General features: G+C 36.2%; 1 protein-coding gene across 2 annotated transcripts in view; it reads left to right on the top strand.

Moving 5' to 3' along the window:
- LOC145693711 (ATP-binding cassette sub-family C member 4-like) overlaps window positions 1-22,064 on the top strand; it is a 210,482-nt gene that overhangs the window by 80,942 nt on the left and 107,476 nt on the right. For both annotated transcript variants that reach the window (XM_081769995.1, XM_081769996.1), the window contains 2 exons: window positions 11,388-11,544; window positions 18,117-18,255. In XM_081769995.1, coding sequence (XP_081626121.1) covers window positions 11,388-11,544; window positions 18,117-18,255 — 296 coding nt within the window. The remainder of the gene's footprint in view (window positions 1-11,387; window positions 11,545-18,116; window positions 18,256-22,064) is intronic.

Raw genomic sequence — 22,064 nt, 5'->3', positions numbered from 1 at the left:
TTCATTCCATTTTTGAAAGATCATTATACGAACGGCACTGCCTAAATCTTCATCTGCCAGAAGATGTATCACTGATATGTTCAAATACAGCCAAGAATTGAAAATAAATTACCAGAGGAAGCCAATTAAAGTAATTAAGAGATATAGAGTAATACTTGTATTGTCCAGCCTAAGCACACACAGTCCTTTACGGCCCAATTACAGTATTCTGTATAGTATTCAAAAACGGTTCAAGAATTCAGCTCTCAAATCGTTTGCAGACATATTACAGACATCTAAACTTTTATGTGTCTTGCTGTACCTGTTATAAGAAGTCTATATTCGCCACATAGGGGATTTCGTTAGTACATTCGTTCTAGCTTTCTGACTGAAAAAGAAATCTGTGTTTGCTTGCCTCGTTCTTAAGGTAGGAATCTGAAGATTAATCTTATTCGTTAGTTCCGAACAATCTATCTCATTGTTAATGATTTTGAATAAAAATAATACATCAAGAGTGTTTCTCCTTTGCTCAAGGGTTCCAAAATGAAAATTAACTACTAGGGTAGCAGCTGAATCAAATTTAGGGAAGTGACGTGTCTGTCTGGAAGTGAGATATGTTAACAGTTTAGTCCGTGTCGTCTCTATCTGTTTTGTGTAGGTAACATGATTCGGGGTTCCATATTTGGCTGACATGTTCTAACATTGCATTCAAGATGTATACAATGTCTTGAACAAATGCATCGTATTCAAGTCTTTACCTATTCTTACTACCAAACGTAAGTTTCTGTATGCTTCTTTAATTATATTTCTTACATGAATTTTAAATGACAAGCAGCTATTATAGGTTACACCCAGATCTTTCACTGATTCTGTTTCATTAAGTAGAGTTTCTTCTATCGAGTGTGGAAATATATAAGGATTTCTTCGTTTTGTAAATGTCATATACATACATTTATTTATAATTAACCTAAGATCATTTTCTTGGCACCATTCACTTATGTTATTTAGATCATCTTAGAGCCTTTCGCAGTCTTGTTCAGATGTTATTGGCAAATAGATCTTTAGATCGTCAGCAAACAACAATTTATCGCATTTCTTAACATACTGTAACAAAGCATTAATAAATAATAGAAACAGGAGGGGACCTAGATTCGATCCTTGAGGAACTCCATATAGAACGTACATTTTGAGAACTTTGTCAAATCAAACCAAAATAATTATTTCCAAATACAACTTAAATGCAATGTTTAACATGAAATAATTGGCGATAATGGTTTAATAGAAGAAAATTAAACTCAAGAAACGTATTAAATGCATGTACTGTATTTTTTCAATAAAATTGTTCATAATAAAATTGTAATTATTATTCGAATTTTTCTTGCCAAATTTTAAGAAGGAATTTTTCGTTATCATATAAAACAATTTAACTTGACAGTTTCCAAAATGTCCATTCTTTTAATGTAGAATTGAGAATTGTGTATTTAAGATGTAGAATAACAATGTTATACTATTTGTATATTGTATATTATATTACACATTTTCAATTTGGCTTTCCCTTAGCGATTTTTAATTATTGAGTGTTTTGTTGGTGAACATTTCGGCATTAAAGTCAGCCGATAAATGAATATTTTGACAACCTAGCCACTCAGTGCCTATTTGGGGATGCAAAGATGAGTGCTACTAGGCGCCTTCCACTCACCATCTAGAATGAGTGGGCGAATTATAACTTAACTTGCAAGAGGTTTTCATATGGGGATTAAGCAAATAAATATACTTCCACTTCATTTAACATAAAACACTGTATTTCTAAAATCTGATGAATGAACTGTGAGATTTCTGAATGTTTGCTATAACGGATATTCGGAGTCATTTGCCAGTAAGGTATAGTACGATCAAGTATTGAGCTTTGAATTCTGACTCGGAGTCACACATACCTGGATAAATCTGTTGCTGTCCCACGTCGTTCTGGTGTTGAACTCTGCTCCTTAAGCTGACACTCCGTGTTGTTGGACGATGAAAGTGTGCATTGAGGAATGGGCCTCTCAATGTAAATCTCCCTCGAAGTTCTGCGTCGTTAGAATATGTTGAAGTACAATGTGCTGCTTTCTCCTATCATCTGGTTGATAATTCAATGGAACTTGGTTCTCCAGACTCGAACCCAAGTATCGTCAAAATCGATGAACCATCTTGGAATTCTCAGAACTACTCATCAAGAACTCAGAAACTAATCCTCTCGAACTCTCTAGGAAATCTCAGGAACTCTCCGAACTGTCTCTGAACTGTCTCTCAACTCTCTCTCAACTCTCTCAAAACCTTCTCGTCCTGTGGTTTTGTTTGGCGGGGTCCAGCTACCATCGTCTGCTTTTCCGTCTGCTGTGGCACGTGCGACACCGTTTTCACATGGAGAGACAAATTCCTTCCATGTGTCAAAACTCAAAACTGCAACCCTCGACACGTTCTGACTTCCCGATTCTAAGCAATCCTCCGTACATCCGTAATCTCATGAAATTCATAAAATCCCACAAATTCACGTTTTGTACAATTTCTAGAATCTGGCTAATGTGAGGAAAGACACATTGTCAACATTTCCTTCCTACATTGCCAGACACGTTACGATGACATTCTTATACACAACTGTTTACAATGAATTGCTGACACAACTATTAGCGAGATTGTGCAGCTTGCATTAACTTTACATATTCAACATTAAATTCCCATAACCTTACTTAACGATTTCGAGACATAAACATAACAATAAATCTAAAATATACAAATTATTATTCTCGAAAATCGAGTTCTTCCACATGTCCCCCCTTAAAAACTTGGTTGCTCCGCAAACCAAATTCGACATCGTAAGAGGGCGATTTTCTATAAACACCCTGTACATAATATACACTGACACCATATTAAAGATAAATATCAACTTGAAATGAAATAAAACATGTATTATTATGCAAAATAAATTATACAAATAGTAATCGATATTCCTTCACCTAACATGTATTCATAATATATATATCTTTGAATTTTTAATTTAATTTTCTATTACTTCCTAAAATTATAAAATACAATATTTGAAATGTGATGTAGCAAAGTATATCCTCGCGACATCTAGCGAGTTTTTACTAAACTACTTGCACATCACATTTTGTCAAGAATGATCATACATACATTTGCAAGTACTCTTGAGTTATCTCCTCTTAGCGACAACGCTTTTATAGTGTCGTATTACCAAAAACTTCCATTACTCTGAATGTTCATACTTGCCAACCAATGAAGTTATTGGCCATATCAGTAATGTTTTAACTTCGTCTCTTTCCACCTCTCCTTGGATGGAACTGTAAAATCAAAACTTATAACATAATTATTTAGAACATATGTAATTAACATATTCACATTTGCACTATAAAACTTGAAAATATTAATGTTTTATTTTCATAAAAATTTTATTCACTGATATTTAATCTGAACAGAAAGAAAATCCTGCAGCAGCGCATTGGAAATCCTGACACTTCATGCAGCCTAGTAACTGCAAGCTCAACAGTTTTTCAATCAAGCTTTTTCAAGGTTAATTCAACTTCCTGCCTTCTATTCACGCGTCACCGTTGACTGGATAACATCGAGTGCTAATATTGCGTCGCAACTATTACACTATTCGTTTTAAACCACTTTAATTTACAAAACACTATGTCACACGATGTACGTGACTGTTTTAGCTACGTCGAATATTTATTGGAATTCACTAAAATGTTCCAATTTGTGACCGCTAATCGTGGGATTGCGTGCGGGATCTTTTGCACTACGGTAGTGTTACCGACATTCAAAATTCATGCTAGTACTCGACCATTACTTTACCAGTCTGGCATATCCGTTCATGATTAAAATATTCAAAAATGTGATATATTAAAATAAAATATTATAAAGTGATTAAATATTACAAGTGAAAATTTATTGATTAATATGTGATCGTTATTCTAATGGATATAATACTTTTATGGACATTACACAGGATTATTTACTGGATTAACTATATGGGTAAGTACACAATTTACACGCAAATATATATATTTATTTATTTAAATACTATAACTATTTACTTGTCCTTAACCTATAATTATTATTAATCCTAACACTCGTTAACTGCATACAAAAATTGATTGCGATTCAGAAAATGATGGATTTTCCATTTCCTAAAAATCCTAAAGGCTTTGGTCGTTAAATACGGCAGCCTGACTTGCCGTATCATCTCAATCAACAATTGGCCACAGTTAACATATTTATAACTATCTATACATGGTTTTTACAAAATCTGACGAGTTTTCAAACATTTAAAAATTTCTTTCTTCTCCATACCTAAATTTAATAAATTAACGTGACGTGATTCCCTCTTTTTTTTTTAATATCGAAGACGTAATTATTATTATTATTTTTTTTAATCATAACCATAGACTATTTATTTAATTATTATTTATTTATTTACTTATTTACCTAATTTCATTGTTTAGGATGGCCATTCCACAACAATTACACTAGGTTAAAAACTTCATCTTATTTTATTATTATTATTATTAATCTTCTTATTATACTATACTTATCTCTATATTAAATTATTAAATTATTACATTATTTTAACACTTGCCGACAGGGCCTATAGCATGTGAGAAGGACTACTATCGAAGACAGTCTAAAACTACTTCTTATTTCCAACTCCGAAAGTTCTATATCTGTTCAGGGCTTCTCGTCTGCAGGAAAAATCCTCTGCATGTCCCCGATAATATTTCTCCATTTTCTTCTTTTCTTGTGCTTTATTCATATATTCTATATCTATAACTATTTCTTATATTCTCATGGAGTACTCCTAGCGCTCATATATGCATACATAATTATCTATATATCTATTCGTCGATGCATGCTTAAATCTATAAATTGAATATTTACTTCTCTCTTATTACTCTTATTTATTTATTTAACATTATTTACTATTAACTATTATTTCTATCTTCTTCTCTCTCTCCACATTTTATTATTAATTATAGTCTATGTTCTAGATCTACTGATGGTTATTCTTTTCGTCTTACTGTCTATGATTATTTACATTCTAAATCTATCTTCACTAAAATTCCTTCTTCTCAATATTCACATTCCTAAATCCAACTCTCTTTTCCTCTTTCTGCCTAACTAATGCAACTAAAACGATTAATCTAGACTATTTTTATATTATACTAGAAGAGTATAACTATCTTCTATTTCTACTACATTGATGTACTACAAACATCTCTCTCTCTTCTGACTATCCTAGATTTCCCTAGAATATCGAAAATTACTCACTAATTATTTCTATCTTAATTTTAACTTACGCTTAAGGGATTAGCTAAAAATGAAGGATATCTCCACCAAAAAAAAATTTGCACGGCTTTACACGTGATGTACGAGTCAACTCCTGTGTCTCTTTTCAACAATCACGGAAGACTTATGTTGCATTATAAATAAAATATTCTCATCGAAGTGTGGTAAGCACCCACTTTAACTCGAAGAGAATGGGATTTCCTTCCTGATTAGAGTTTCCCCTAATGAAAGGTTTGGCCTAATTAACAGGGTTTCTTAATTTTAACTTACATCTAGACTAACTATATTTCAATTGCATCATTCATTTTTGTTTTTTTTTTCATTCTTGCCTTCTCTTACATCTAAAATCCTAATGCAAAACTAATCACATAAAATCATTCATGTTTCATTTTCTTTTTGTTTTGCTTTTCTTCTCCATAGTCTTTTCCTACTTTTATTCTACGTCACTATTTAAAATTATATTACAACTATATGCCCTAAAAACATACTACAATAAACCAATTGATAGTCAGATTTTCTTCCCAATAATACTATAATTACCCATATATTTACGTCCTATATTACTAACACAAAATATCCTATAATCAAATTACTATCGTTACTAAATACTAAATCATAATAATTTACTAATAATATATCCTTATCCTATACATATATCTAACCAATAATAATACCTATACTAACCAATAATAATACTCATATCTATACAAAACTCTTCCACTTTCTTGACCATCTTTAGGCTAATAACCAAGGTGTTCGTTGTTTAAAGAACAACGCAAAAGCTACTAAATCGAGCAACGATTTATCGCTCGCCACTATGATCTTTGCTTTTTTCTCGTATAACGCTATAGTACTAACAAACTCTGAAATTTTTACTGCCTGAGTGCAGTCAAATCTATTTCTAAAACGATCAAGCCACGTATTCACTAGCTCTTGACTAGCACCGCTAGTAAATAACGCACATACTTTGTATTTTAGTTGTTCTTCTTTAATCGCGAAGAATATAGCGTTGCGTATAAATGTATTTGTCTCTGAAATACCAGTAATTACGGACAAGAAATGTCTCCTGAATCCCAATTCCACTAAATCATCAACGCTGAAATTCTTCTCAGAGAATTCAACCATATAATAGTTTTTGTATCTGCGACCCAGAACATTCTCTCTAAACGTTTGTTCCTTTATTTCGTCATATGTCGGAAAATATTCCGCAAAGTATCTTAAAACTCCTAAATCTAATGAATAGTACCTAGATTTACTAAACATTGTTGCAGGTTTTCCATTGTCTTTAAGAACAGGATAATGTATCCTATGATTGTTCTTTAGGGACAACATTGTGCTAACTTATTACTATTTGCTATTAATTGAATAATCAATAGTCTAATCCTAGAATTAATGTAAGTTATATTTAATGTATTGTACAACAACTATTTCGTCTCTGTTATTCTGCCTGCTTCAACACGGAGCAAATTTTCTGTGCGGCACTCAACATAACCTTGTACCTTCGTGTCAACTCGGCTACACTCGTGCCTAATCGCTTGAGCGACTCTCGTCCTCCGTTCAACACAACCTGCCTGATACATGCATCTGTTCTGTGTGTCCAGAACATAAATACAACGAAATTATTTCACTTTCTTTTTCTCTTAATATTATTATTGTAAACTCGCAATATTATCACTGTATTTGTTACTTTTATTATCCTTAATATTATAATACAAACTATCATTTAATTCCTATGTTTAGTAAACGTAATCCGTTGTTTAATATAACCGATCCACATTTCTTTTATTCGGTCGAGAATCGAACTCTGTCGTTTCACTTGTCTTACAGTTAAGCTGAATCAAAGCGAGGGTGGGATGGGTGGTTTTCATTAACACTAAGATACTAATTTAACAAACTTTACCATGAATGGGCGGGTAGGGAGGGTATTTAAATTTACTACTGTTTAAATTTACTAAACGCACATAATTCACCATGGGTGGGACGGGAGGGATTTAATTTACTCTTGTTTATTACCATGTTAATGTAAATTCTGGCCAAAACTAGGATTGAACTCCAGCAATCCACCATATGGGATCGTTACCATGAAGTTAGGGGCTTAGTATGTCTACTAGGAACGCTACAAAATGGCCTAAGTCTCACAGCATATCCACCATGAAACGGGAGGGAAGGGCGGGCTTATTTACTAAAATCGTTACCAACGGCGTAAGCCACCAGCATGTCCACCATGGGAGGGAAGGGTGGGAATCAATTTTACTTAGGATCTTTACCCAGCTCTACACCATGACAACCTAGCCACTCAGTGCCTATTTGGGGATGCAAAGATGAGTGCTACTAGGCGCCTTCCACTCACCATCTAGAATGAGTGGGCGAATTATAACTTAACTTGCAAGAGGTTTTCATATGGGGATTAAGCAAATAAATATACTTCCACTTCATTTAACATAAAACACTGTATTTCTAAAATCTGATGAATGAACTGTGAGATTTCTGAATGTTTGCTATAACGGATATTCGGAGTCATTTGCCAGTAAGGTATAGTACGATCAAGTATTGAGCTTTGAATTCTGACTCGGAGTCACACATACCTGGATAAATCTGTTGCTGTCCCACGTCGTTCTGGTGTTGAACTCTGCTCCTTAAGCTGACACTCCGTGTTGTTGGACGATGAAAGTGTGCATTGAGGAATGGGCCTCTCAATGTAAATCTCCCTCGAAGTTCTGCGTCGTTAGAATATGTTGAAGTACAATGTGCTGCTTTCTCCTATCATCTGGTTGATAATTCAATGGAACTTGGTTCTCCAGACTCGAACCCAAGTATCGTCAAAATCGATGAACCATCTTGGAATTCTCAGAACTACTCATCAAGAACTCAGAAACTAATCCTCTCGAACTCTCTAGGAAATCTCAGGAACTCTCCGAACTGTCTCTGAACTGTCTCTCAACTCTCTCTCAACTCTCTCAAAACCTTCTCGTCCTGTGGTTTTGTTTGGCGGGGTCCAGCTACCATCGTCTGCTTTTCCGTCTGCTGTGGCACGTGCGACACCGTTTTCACATGGAGAGACAAATTCCTTCCATGTGTCAAAACTCAAAACTGCAACCCTCGACACGTTCTGACTTCCCGATTCTAAGCAATCCTCCGTACATCCGTAATCTCATGAAATTCATAAAATCCCACAAATTCACGTTTTGTACAATTTCTAGAATCTGGCTAATGTGAGGAAAGACACATTGTCAACATTTCCTTCCTACATTGCCAGACACGTTACGATGACATTCTTATACACAACTGTTTACAATGAATTGCTGACACAACTATTAGCGAGATTGTGCAGCTTGCATTAACTTTACATATTCAACATTAAATTCCCATAACCTTACTTAACGATTTCGAGACATAAACATAACAATAAATCTAAAATATACAAATTATTATTCTCGAAAATCGAGTTCTTCCACAATTTGGACACCGTGGTTTGTATAACTATTTTCGTACTTCTTTTAATGAACTAATGGCATTAGGATGATAAATTCTACGGTTTGGATCCTCATCTAGCATCCATTTAAACACGACAAAGAAGTTAGTGAGGCTTTAGAAATTAATTAGCGGATAAAATTGTTATCCAACCAGTCAACAGACCAATAATCCTTCACATTTGTAATCATTCAGAGATGTACGTTAGAATCAAAAGTGAAAGAGATTAAACAATGATCTTCCTGCCTCTGAATTATCTAAACATTTGAGTCAAAGAAAGGATTACATATGCCCTACTACTGTATGTTTCTTTTTTCAACAGAAAAACAGGTGTTTGGAATAGGGATGGCCACAAAGTTACCGTTCCGGAACGGGTTCTCGGAGATCCGGTTTTCAGGACCGGTTCTGGAACCGGTTCCGTACCTGGATCCGAAAACCCGGTTCCAGAACCGGATCTTAGGAACCGGTTCCAGACCTGGATCCGAAAACCCGTTTCCAGAACCGGATCTTGGGAACCGGTTCCAGACCTGAATCCGAAAAACCGGTTCCAGACCTGGGTCCAAAAACCGGTTCCGGAACCGAATCCGTTCAGACCCGAAAACCGGTTCCCCCAGGAACCTGTTCTGGCCATCCCTAGTTTGGAACATTAATCATTCAAACTTTAATAACCCACATTAAAATTCAGTAATTAAAATAAAAGTAAAAACTAAACTCAAGACGTCAAAAATGTTTTGTAGAAAATATTAAAGATTAAAATATTCCTCTAAATAACAAGTAGAAAAAGATTTCTAATATATGATAGTTATTTGTATAACCTATTAAAAAGAAATTTAAATGGAATACTAGCTCAAGCTGCTCATTCGCATATGAGCATGAATCTCCTTGTTATTCCTCAGAACATTTGTACATGTCCCTTTACAGACACAAGTGAAAGACGTCTTGATAAAAATTAGCAAAGGATACCATAAAGGGGAGATATTTTCGAGTATATTTTTCAATATCTTGCACCGTTTGCAAGATTTGAGCTTACTTCCGGTTGGAGTTTTTAATTCATGTATGATTAGCGTTTTCTTTCTTCTTGCATGCGGTATGTAATAAGCAAATACATTGCACACACAATTAATTATAATGTTAGTGACATATGGTGTTCATTGGGCAAACGCTCCAAACAATAAGGATTTATCTTAGACTGGAGAAATGATTATCCTTCGTTTTTCATTATCATTTGTCCTTGAAACAAACGCCGGAGAGATATGCTAACCCCATATACAAATGTGTGGTGTTGGAATGTATAACTCGTAGGATATGATGCTTTTTTAAAAAGAAAAACAGCACTTACAATGTACCCCTAAAAATGTAATAAAGAAATAACAGCCATTTTTAAATATTCAATTAGAAGTAAACAATCTACACAAAATTTGCAATCGATCAGTGAAAACGGCATATTTCTACAGCTTATGATTCCCGACAGCTCAATATCGAAAGGATTGGCCACAAAAACATAAACCTAGTATTTTAATATATAGCTTTTTCTAAATACAAACGTAATGTAGTTAGTTGTTAATTTTTTTTAATTTTCTTGTGTAAATTACTTTTTGATGTGTTAGAGTGTAATGCAAGGTTTTAAAATTAATTCTGCTGATGATATCTGTACGTTAGTCAGACAAAATTGTAATGGTTATAACAAAATGCCTCAATGTCAAAGATTTTAAATATTTTATTATCAATTTGCCATTTCTTTTGATCTAATTTCCAATAAATCAAATCATAAAACAGATTTTTTTCTGCACTCAAGAATAAATGTACGAGGCACGTCCAGAAAATTAGTGTACTAGATTTTTGTAGGTTTCAAAAAAATTATTTAAAACAAAACTTTTACATGCTTACATCAGTACATATGTGAACTATTTTTCCATGTAGTCGCCATCCCTCTCGATGCACCTTGTGAGATGAGGGATCATTTTTTATGCCTTGGTCAAAGAAGTCTTCCGCCACTTCTTTTGCCCAATTCTTCATCTCCACCTTTACTTTCTCGTCAGTTGAAACATTTTTTCCCACCCATGTGCGTCTTCAGGGAGGTGAACAGATGCTAATCTGAAGGTGCCAGGTCAGGAGAATCCGCACATCAGTCAAAATCGACGGTCTTCCATACCTTTGTTCATCGTGCACATCACTACGACCGTTTTTAAATTCACGACACTACTTAAACACAGTCGTACGATTCAAAATTCCTTTGTCAAAAAACTGATTTTATTTCGTTAAAAGCTTCACACGAAGATTTCCCCTTCACAACGAGATAACGGATAACGCTGCGAATCTAGCACTTTGGGGCAGATGTTATCGACTTCTTTCATGGGAGACGTTACTGTGGCCACAGTTTTCGTGGAACTGACGCGTGATTGGTCTCGCTGGAAAGGATAGGAGCTAAGCTACACGGTAGTATGACCACCATAGCAATAATAAATTTCTCTGCCCGCGAGAGCCCTAATAAACTTATTTTGTGGACGTGTCTCGTAAGTAGTATATGTATTTTAGATATATTTTCCATACTAATGTTTCCATATAAAATAATGTATATATATTTCTTGCAGCTTGTTCTGCAAAATTAGTGGCGAATTTACGGCGTATGGTAGCTCATCGCTGCGTTGTTAGATTAAAACTATTGACAGAAATAGTTGCCGGGTTAGAGATAATCAAATATTACAGCTGGGAAAAGCCATTTTTGGAAAGAGCATATATGGCTAGAAGGTAGGATTATCATATAGCAAATATGAAACATTTCTAAAATATAATTTCAGAGAACTTGCTTTATGTTTTAAAGTAAACTAGCTGAACCTGCACTGTCTATTCAGCATATCATTCTGTTATGACCATGAATCTCCTTCCCACTGTACATGTCTTCTTACTCACACGAGTAAGGGATAGAAAACTCACAAACGAAGTGAATTGTTATCAGGGGTGTAGCCAAGGGGGGGGGCATCGGGGTCAGGCCCCCAAATGGTTTCCTGCCCCCCCCCCAATGACCATCTTTTAAAACATCATAGTAAAATTATCTCGCTTTATTCATTTAAAAGTAATACAATTTATTGACAATTAATAATTTATGGTAAAACAGTATGGAGAAATATTGTTTTTCCATACCGATCGAAAAACAGTATAGTATCTCTTCCTTATACCGATCGGAAAATAGGATATTTTTGTGACAGCAGATTACACAATTTACTGCGATTTATATTTGACAGTTTGAAGACATACGTTTTAACAAAGTACTACAAATACAGCCATAAAACAAAGGTACTAAACTGATTTGTAAGTACAGTATAGTTTTATATGCTTTAACAAGTGTTTTAAAAGACATAGAGGATGGAAAATTTGGTGAAAAACAATGCTTTTATTCAATTTGGATTTCATTCGCTCTTTCTTTTATTTCTAATCAGTGTAATAAAATAATTGTTCTTTTAGTCACGAATAATAAATAAATATTTTTGTCAGGAAACCGTAAAGAAATTAAGTGAAATTTCAAAGAAAATCAATGTTGTGTAGATAGGTTCTGTATACAAGGTCTTAAATTGAAATATAAAGGTAACCAAGAATAGTTTTGTTGCTTTTTCATTCACCATCTTCGAACACCGATATGTCACCTAACTTGGAAGATCAAAAATAGTCCCCATCAGCATCGACGACCTTCTGGAAACGTTCTGGAAGGCCATGGAATCCATCGCGGTAGAACTTGGTGGGCCGTGAAACGAAGAAAGTATCAGGTGCATTTTGGACTTTAACTAGGGATTTGAACTGGCGTCCTCTAAGGTGATTGTTCAAAGAATGGAACAGGTGATAATCGGACGGTGCAATACCCGGGGAATATAGTGGTTGCAATATTGTTTCCCATCCAAGGCGAAAAATGATGTCCTAAGTCATCCTAGCCACGTGGGACTTAGCGTTGTCCCGTAAACGAGGACCCATTTGCAATTCAGAAGTGATGGCTCTAGAGTTTTGAGTTTTTGTTGAGCACAGCTCAACTGCTGACACTACACAGTTGCATTGATACTCTGACCAGCTGGTAGCAGTTCCCGATGCACGATGCACCAAACACAAAGAAGGACCTTGTTCTGGTACAGTGCTGGTTTCGGCTGTTTTGAAATCGGTTCATGGGATGCTAACCAATGATGATGGCATCGTGGAGCTTCGTATAGGACACACTTTTTATCAAACGTCAACGCCCGGTCCAGAAATGGCTCCGAAACAGTAAATAAACACAGGCGACTGCCGCGTTGCCTTCTGACTCGGAGTCAAAATATGTGAGACCCATCGACCCAACTTGTAGTGCTTCACAAGTTGATGGATGTGCTACCGAATGGTTTCTCCACACACTGAATTGTAGTCCCAGTTCCCCTTTGTACATGTGTTGGTCTTCTGGCACGTGGTGTTTTCGGGTGTTTCGTCATCGTCCTTAAACTTGTTAAACCATCGCTGCAATGTCCTTGTCGTCACGACACCCTCACCAAAGGCCTGGCATATCTTCTGTCCCGCTACAGCTGCGTTTGACTTCCATTTGAACTCGTTCAATATACATGCTGTTATGACGCTCTGTGGATGTCCCTTGTTCCCTCTGTCTTTACGCAAGTTCACGGTGTATCTGAAATACCACAACCAGGCAGTATGTTGGATATACTCACACCAACAACTGACGTTCGCCTTATCTCCACTCGCATTCAACTCACGGTGTGAGGTCCAATTGAACACAGACCTCCACGAAAAGGGACAGAACTTTCTTGGTTACCTTTATAGTTATGCACAAAAGTATAGTGTTTGGTCCTGGGCAGTAGTTCCTGATTAAGCATAATAAAAACTTCTTGAATATAATTTATGGATAATAATAATAATAATAATAATAATAATAATAATAATAATAATAATAATAATAATAATAATAAGAAGAAGAAGAAGAAGAAGAAGAAGAAGAAGAAGAAGAAGCTAAAATAGTGTTTTTAGTTTTCCAGAAGGAAACCAAAATTTTCCTTTCTTTCAGGCCTCAAAAACACTAGCAGCAACACATTTTTTTTGGCTTTGTACATTGTAGCTGGCCCCCCCTAAAAAATGACGGCCCCCCCTACACAAACCTGCTGGCTACACCCCTGATTGCTATGCATAAATGTTTGAGTGAGTTTGCAGCAAATTTGTAGAATTAAAACGATATCAAGTGGAAATATTTTTTTCTAATAAATCCATATCCGTCCGAGCAGGCCTCATTGCGTCTCTTGAGGCCAGGGGGGGACAGGACCCCTTGATATAAGTAAAATTTCAACTTTTTCACTGATTTACTACTACTCTATTGATAAAATCTATATAAATCTCAAAGTTAGGGGAGGCAATTGACCCTCCCTACCCCCCTAAATGACGCCGCTCCTTGAGGCCTTTGAAGTTGCCAGCATGCAATAGGTTTTGCATTCAAGTTCAAGCAAAGCCCTGCAATGTCCGTCAACCAACCATACGTAACTTCTCTACTGATTGTCTAATACCATAATTTCGGCCTGCAACAATGTTAATCTAATGGGTTCAAAACGGTCCCTAAAATGTTGAATAGAGCAATAACGACACGATTTTGAAAATTTGAATGAAAACTGGAATCTACATAAAAATTTGAAATCTACTAGCGAAAACGGCACGTTTCTAGCACGTGTGGTTTTCGAGATCTGATTGTTGAAAAGATTGGGGACAAACATGTAAACCTAGCATTTTAATATACAGGGTGTTTCAAAACAATACCGACAACGTTTAGGAGCTGATTCCTGACGCCAAGATACGACAAAAAGTGTAGACCAACCTGGGTGCACAAATGCTTCCTTTCGAAGTTATAGGCTGCCGAAAACATAAAAAAAAATCAACTTTAAAGGCGCATAGCAACAAAACTATGGATCTACCGCAGTCGGATTAATACTTCATTTAGGAACTAATGTGTGCCCTATCCAAATATCTAAGTTTAAGAATCCTGCGGTACTTCCGCAACAAGTTTTATAGAGGTGGTTGGTGAGTACTTAAAATTATATGCTGTAGTTAAACTCCCTCTATAAAAATTGTTCTTCGAGTACCTTAGGAATCTGAAAAATGTATTTTAGAATAGCCCACATATTAGTTTCTAAGTGAAGTCTTGACTCGACTACTGTAAGTCCTATAGTTTTGGAGCTATGCACTTTTAAAGTTGTTTTTTTTTTTAATGTTTTTGACAGCCTATAACTCCGAAACTAAGCATTTGTGCAACCAGATTGGTCTATACTTTTTGTCTTTTCTTGGTGTTAGGAATCACCTCCCAATTTTTATCAGTGTTGTTTTGAAACACCCTGTATAGATCATTTACAATAGTAATTGTAATGTAAAAGAAGTTTTTTTAAAAAAAAAAAATTAGACACAAATTAAATACAACTTTCTTACAAGGCTGTCTATAATATTTATTATAATTTAATTAGAAATGTTACAATTTCGGAAGTATATCACTTCCTTCTTCAGACTACTAATCCAACTGAAATCTTAAATAATTTTACATTAATTGTTCTGCAACTGTAACTGATGTAACATCCGAAACTGTAACATTTCTAATTAATTTATAATAAACATTATAGACAGCCTTGTAAGAAAGTTGTATTTAGTTTGTGTTTAAGATGGACACAAGGCCTTTTTATCATAAAAAAAAAATGATATGAATGTTCATCTTTACAATCAGAATCTCTCGCCCACAATGACGCAAGGGCCATTACAAGCTTCGACAACGAGGGCGAGGGGGGACGAGGGCGACGGACAACACCTTTCGCGAGAGCGAAGGCCAACTGCCACTGCAAACACGACGGTGAACAAGGGCGGGGGCCAATTTTCACTCCGAGCGAGAGTGTGTGCAAGGGCGAGTACTAGTTTCCCCAGCACAAGGGCGATGGACATCCTTCGCGAGGACGAGGGCCAACTTTAATTGCAAGGGCGAGGCTGTGCAAGAGCGATGGAGCTCCCTTCGTGATGGCGAGGGTGAATGAGGGCAAGGGTCAACTGTCACTGCGAGGGCGACGGCGAGGTTTTACTGCAAGAACGAGGATGCGCGAGGGCGATGAACAAGTCCCTTCGCGAGGGTGAGAGCAAACTGCCATTGTGAGGGCGAGGGTGAGTGAGGTCGGACGGCATGGCAGAATGAGGAGCATCAACACCTCCTGTACAAAAGGTCCCGGGTTCGATTCCAGCTCGAGTCATTTTTATGTTTTTAACTTTAACCAAGAAAGTAGCTATTTATAACTACAAGTAAAATATTAATATTTCTATTGCTTAAATGCCTACAAGCTATAAATAGCAATGTTCTATCAATTTAATCTGCAAATGATAAAGATAAATCAAGGAGGAAGTTATTACGTAAGCAATACATTTAATTAAAATAATTATATAAGTAAAATATACACTCAAAATACGAAACTGAATATCAAAAAACATGCAACTATTTACCTACAATTACTTGAATTCCAGCTCACCCTCATTATAAGAAACTAATGAAAAAGGGCTTTCTAATAGTTTTGAATTACACTTTCACTAGTCATCTCAAAAAGCTGAAACTACTACAATCGTAAACGTGAGAGACAAGGGACACCCAGCATTTCGAAATCAGAAAACCAAAATATCTACAATTTACGGTACAATATACGTAGAGCTATAACTTCGTATTTAAAAAAAAATAAAATAAAATAAAATAAATAATAAAGCTGTAATGATTTTTCTGTACCTGAATTTTTCTTAGCTGCCTACAAATTTCAATATAATAGGCCTATTTAATAATCTCAAAACGAAGAAAGTGAAACTCCCCTTTTTGCTGCATTCAGAGACAACACAAAAAGCGGTGTCTTAAAGAAACGAAAAAAAAAACTTTAGTAAGCACTTGGAAACAGTATAAGGGGGCCTGAAACCGTAAGTCTTGAGGATGACCCACTAGCGACAAAGTAAATGAAAATTATTGAAAGAAAAGGCAACTCGATCCTTCAGCTGCACTTGGCTATTTCCAGTGGTCAACATTAGTACTACTCATGGTCAACCCAATAAACGTTATTCTGCAGATAAGAAAGGATAAGCTTAGACTACAGAGCTACTAACATCAGCGTATATGTAACTTTTCGGTAACACTAACAAAGCTATTATATAAATGATATGACAATGGATAACAAACAAAACTGTTGCATAAACATACAGTATTTGGGTCCAATGTACTATTCAACCGCTTTCATCGACCTCAGAAACGATATAAATAGTTAAAACATATCATATTGTTTGGTAGATTTTTATTTCCTATTTTTCTTTCTTTATTTTTATCAATGTGTGAGTTCTACTAAATGATCGAACTTTCCGTTTGAATAAACGAGGGCTGTCCAGAATGTACCAGACGTTTTGGCCTCTCGCGGCAGTGAAACGTTGCCATAGCATGAGGGCTGTGAAGCTCCTACTGTGCTGTCTGTAACGTGTTACAATGTGTGCTGCAATAGAAAATCCCGTCTTTTGTGAGATGCGTCCTTTGTGAGATGCAAAAACCACAAGTCAATTCAAATCTTTCGCCAACTGAGAGAAACGGGGAAACTTAGCGCGAAGATGTTGTTTTTCTACGACAACGCAAGTCCACACATGGCCAAGTGTACCCGAGAGCTCTTGAATGGTTTTGGATGGGAGCAGGGCCGTGCCGTGGGGAGGGCGAGCGGGGCCACGGCCCCGGGCGCCGAAGTAAGGGGGTTGAAAAATTCGGGAGAAAAAAGGAAAAAGATAGGAAAAATTGCTTGGAATATATGTATGGGGGTGCCGTCGTATACTCTCGCCCCGGGCGCTGATTTTCCACGGCACGGCCCTGGATGGAAGGTGTTCGATCACTCACCATACAGCCTTGATTTTGCGCCGAGCGACTACCACCTCTTGCCAGCGATGAAGATATGAAACGCTACACAACTCTTTGATACTGACGCCGAACTGTATGGCGGTGTAAACCACTTTTTGAAATGGCAGGCGACAGATTTCTACCGGGACGGTATTGAAAAACTTGTGCCACGGTATGATAAATGCCTTAATTTGCATGGCGCTTATGTGGAAAAATAATTTAAGAGTGTACCTTTCAAATGTATATAATACAATTTGGTTTATTCATTCTGTTACCTTTAAAAAAAAATTCAAAACGTCTGTAACTTTCTGGATAGCCCTCGTAGAACATAAGTCTTGTTTTGGTTAAAAACCAGATTATTTTGCAGAAAATGAACTTTCTACTTCATGCTAATTTCTCAGTGATGATATAACTAAGGTAAATATTTCTTCTTTGTTAGAAAAGAAGTTAAACCGGTAAGACAGACAGCTTATATTCATGGCATAAACAGATCGATTGCAATGTTCTGCAGTCCGTTGAATTTATTTGCTACTGCTTTGACTCACATTCTCATGGGACATCATCTTACTGCACGTAAGGTATCCTAGGTTTTTGGCTAAGTAGTATATCATAATTATTGAAGCTTATCTTATGTAAATAATAATAAGAAAATTACAGTACTTTACGTAGCGTATTAGAGTTCTATTACGTGCCAGTCCTCTTCCAGACCACAGTACCTTGAGGTTCTTAAACGAATTACTTGATTGTTACATATGAGGTGATATCAAAAAGTTTCGAGACTAGTTCTGTAACATACCAGCAGATGGCAACACAAGGCTGCACTCACAGACATAGGGTACTAAACGAGTTGCTTGGTTGTTACGTATTTGATCTTCTAGGTTCTTATAAACGTGACTTCTCATAAAAACTGAAAAGTTCCAGAATATCCCATCATTGAAATTCAATAATAGAGGAGGCACTGGAAAATATTCACAACTGCATTGTAAACTTATAAAAAGGCTTATTAAAAAAAATGCATTGCGATTTAGAGTTACAAACGACTGTATCTCTTGAATTCTGAAGAAGTATGAAAAGTTACTGAAAACATTATTTTCCCTTACAAGTACAGTATAAAGCACAAAATTAAATTATTTCCAATTAATTTACCTAAACGTAACCCCTATAATCACAGTTTTTATTAAGAGAACCACTATCCTAGTTAACTTTAGGCTCTTTAAACTAGTAAACCAGCATTCGTAATTAAAAACTTTCGATTTGCAAGGTAGTCTTATAAAGCAATTGTGCCTTTTTAACGATGTGCTTTGAGGTGGATCAATGTTTAGATAGGAATGATACCATAAAATTATTGTCTTTTCAGTCTCTTATATGTTTCTTAATTCTAGTTACTACATTCGTTTTTGTCACTCAAATGTAAGTTTGTAGGCATTGAAATGTTACCAGCCAAATTCCTGACAAACTTCGATTGTATCCCTTCAAATTCTTTTCTAAATTTATTGGAGATTTAAGTACTACTTCAAAACTTTATGATTTAATTATTTATTTTATTTAGGTATTAACCAGTTGAAATATCCATTCTTCGCATGGGGGCTGTATTTGGAAGTGAACATCTGCGGGAGTATCACCATTCATCTCAGCGACCGCGAAAACTATGCATTTGACACTAATATCGGTCATTTTGGATTATTTTTACATGTCTCGATAATCCCCTTCCGTACAAGTGAACCCCGGCCCGCATACAATGGTAACTGAATTTGAAAGTCATCGCTAATGGAAATGTCACCATTGATCTCAGCGACCGCGAAAACTATGCATTTGACACTAATATCGGTCATTTTGGATTATTTTTACATGTCTCGATAATCCCCTTCCGTACAAGTGAACCCCGGCCCGCATACAATGGTAACTGAATTTGAAAGTCATCGCTAATGGAAATGTCACCATTGATCTCAGCGACCGCGAAAACTATGTATTTGACACTAATATCGGTCATTTTTTTACTACTTTTACATGTCCCGGTAAACGCCCCCCTGAGACCCCTGGTTCGAATTTTGAAGGAAAAAAAACGCTTCGTCTTAGTCTGGGGCCTAGATCAAGGTACCAGTGACAAAAATTTGGTAACTCTCGGTTCACTCGTTTGGTCCCCCAGGCCATACACAGACAGACAGATACACAGGCAAATAAACTCTATTTTATTTATACTAGATTTCGTTTTCATTCTTTATTTTGCAACTTTCTGAAGTATATACGATAAGTTTGACCATAACGGAAAGGAAGTCCCTTCACAGAACTAATCCTATTCTTATCATTACCATTACTGTGATGTTTGTAAATTTGTAACACCTATAATTTAGAATATTCATTTCAGAATCCTAAATTATAAACTTGTCTTAATTGTACCTCTATTTTATTTTCTAAATATTAGCATTAGGATTAGGAATTAGCTTTCTGGGCTTTGGACATCTATGACCATGTTGGCCCGTCATGCATGACGGTTGACGTCTGCATCCCTGCTCTGATTTAATTGTCCTTTGTCCAAGAGACAAATGATAAATATAATGGGCCTTATGCAGAGTTGATCTGACTCGTGATTAGTGCTATTCTTAAAAGTTCGATTAGCATATATTTCCTGCAATAGTCAGTCCGTTAGTATGACGCTAATCATACGTAAAAACGACTCTGCATAAGTCCCATTGTGTTCCCGGAAAGTGTAGCGATGGTGTCGATGTATTCGTGTTCCCGTATTACGGTGTATGTGGTTAGTGAACGCTGTTCAAATGAGATGCGTGTAATATACCTTCCTAAACCATGTTTACCCGTCAAAATACCATACTTCATCAAGTTTAATGTGGCAAGATGTCTAAATGGACGTCAGATCCCAAAGAATTAGGTGACACTTGTGATAACAGTTCTCTGCCTTATCAGATGGCTGCGAGATGGGCTGTGGCATACGAGGCAGGGCACCAGGCAGCAGAAAAAAGAATATGGTAGGGGTTGAATTCGAATGGATACGGATCAACATCAGGTGACAATACTGCGAACATGGCTCATAAATGATCGGTGATGTTCATGTAGTGAATTGGCTAAGAAACTGAATATTTCATCTGTATCAGTGTACCATGGTAACACGATCTCAGAATAAGCAAAATTGCAACCACATCTCGATAAGGGTGGAAAAGTGGTACCGATGGGAACGTGAGCTTGCAACTTGAACATTATGCACAGGAAGACGTTGATCTTCTTCACCACATTATTACGATTCACGAAACGTAGAGAGATCGTACGAACCAGAATTGAAACGATAGTTCATGAGTGGCGCTAATCGGCGTCCCCACAACCAAAGGAAGTCAAACAAAAGCTAGCAAACGTTGTCTTCATGATAATGTTCTACGACCACTAAAGCGTGCCACCAGGGATTACCGTAAATACTGCGAACTATACCTCGTACCTGAGTCACCATTTACGGTCAACAGTACGATGTAAACGACCACATCTCCTGCATTCTGGACAATTTCTGTCTCACAACAACACCAGATATCATAATACTCATACGGTACAGACTCTCTTATGTGGATGGATTTGGAAGGTACTGGAGTACTCGCAATATGCCCCTAATATGAGCCAATTCGATTTTGATTTGGTCCCAAAAATGAAAGAACTACTTCGAGGGTATAACATTGTGTGATATTCTAAGCATTGTTCGTGCCTTAGGGCAAAACTCTCTTACAAACAGGAGTTCTCAACGGTACTCAACGTGTGAGATATCTGGAAATGTTTTCACCAGACAGATGGAGGCTACATTGAGGAACTCATTGAGTAAAACCTTTCATTTTCATTTCCTAGAAATGTTGTCACGTCAATCTAAATGAACCCCGTAAGTCTGCTTTTGTATTTCACTTCCTAGAACAATATGATATTGAATAACTTCGTTTCTTTTCAGTTATTATTATTATTTTTAATAATAGTTATTACATAATTAGTGTCTGTTCCTTATTTAAGAATATGATTTGAAGCATACCTACACTGAAAATACAAATCGCTATGCAACGCAAGGTTTATTTCATTATTATTATTACGTATTTTTAAAATAAATGTTGGCTTTGCTCAGCGATACTTCAGAACGAAGAACTACAATTTATACCGATTACAACACATTGTTAGGGTAATCAAATCTAGGAGGCTCAGGCGGGCTGATCATGTAGTCAAAATGGAAAAAAAGTAGGAACACTTTCAAAACTCTTAACTGGAAAGACCAATCGGAAGACGACCATTAGGAAGACCTAGGTGCAGATGGGAGGACAATATTAAGATGGATCTCGCAGAAATAGCAATACAGAGTAGAAACTGGATCCAATTGGCTAAGATTAGAAGAAGTCTGTGGAGAGTTTTT

The sequence above is a fragment of the Thermobia domestica genome, chromosome 8 (assembly GCF_964235325.1).
Source record: "Thermobia domestica chromosome 8, izTheDome1.hap1.1, whole genome shotgun sequence".
NCBI classification, from domain to species: Eukaryota; Metazoa; Arthropoda; class Insecta; order Zygentoma; family Lepismatidae; genus Thermobia; species Thermobia domestica.
This window is presented reverse-complemented; position numbering and strand designations above follow the sequence as displayed.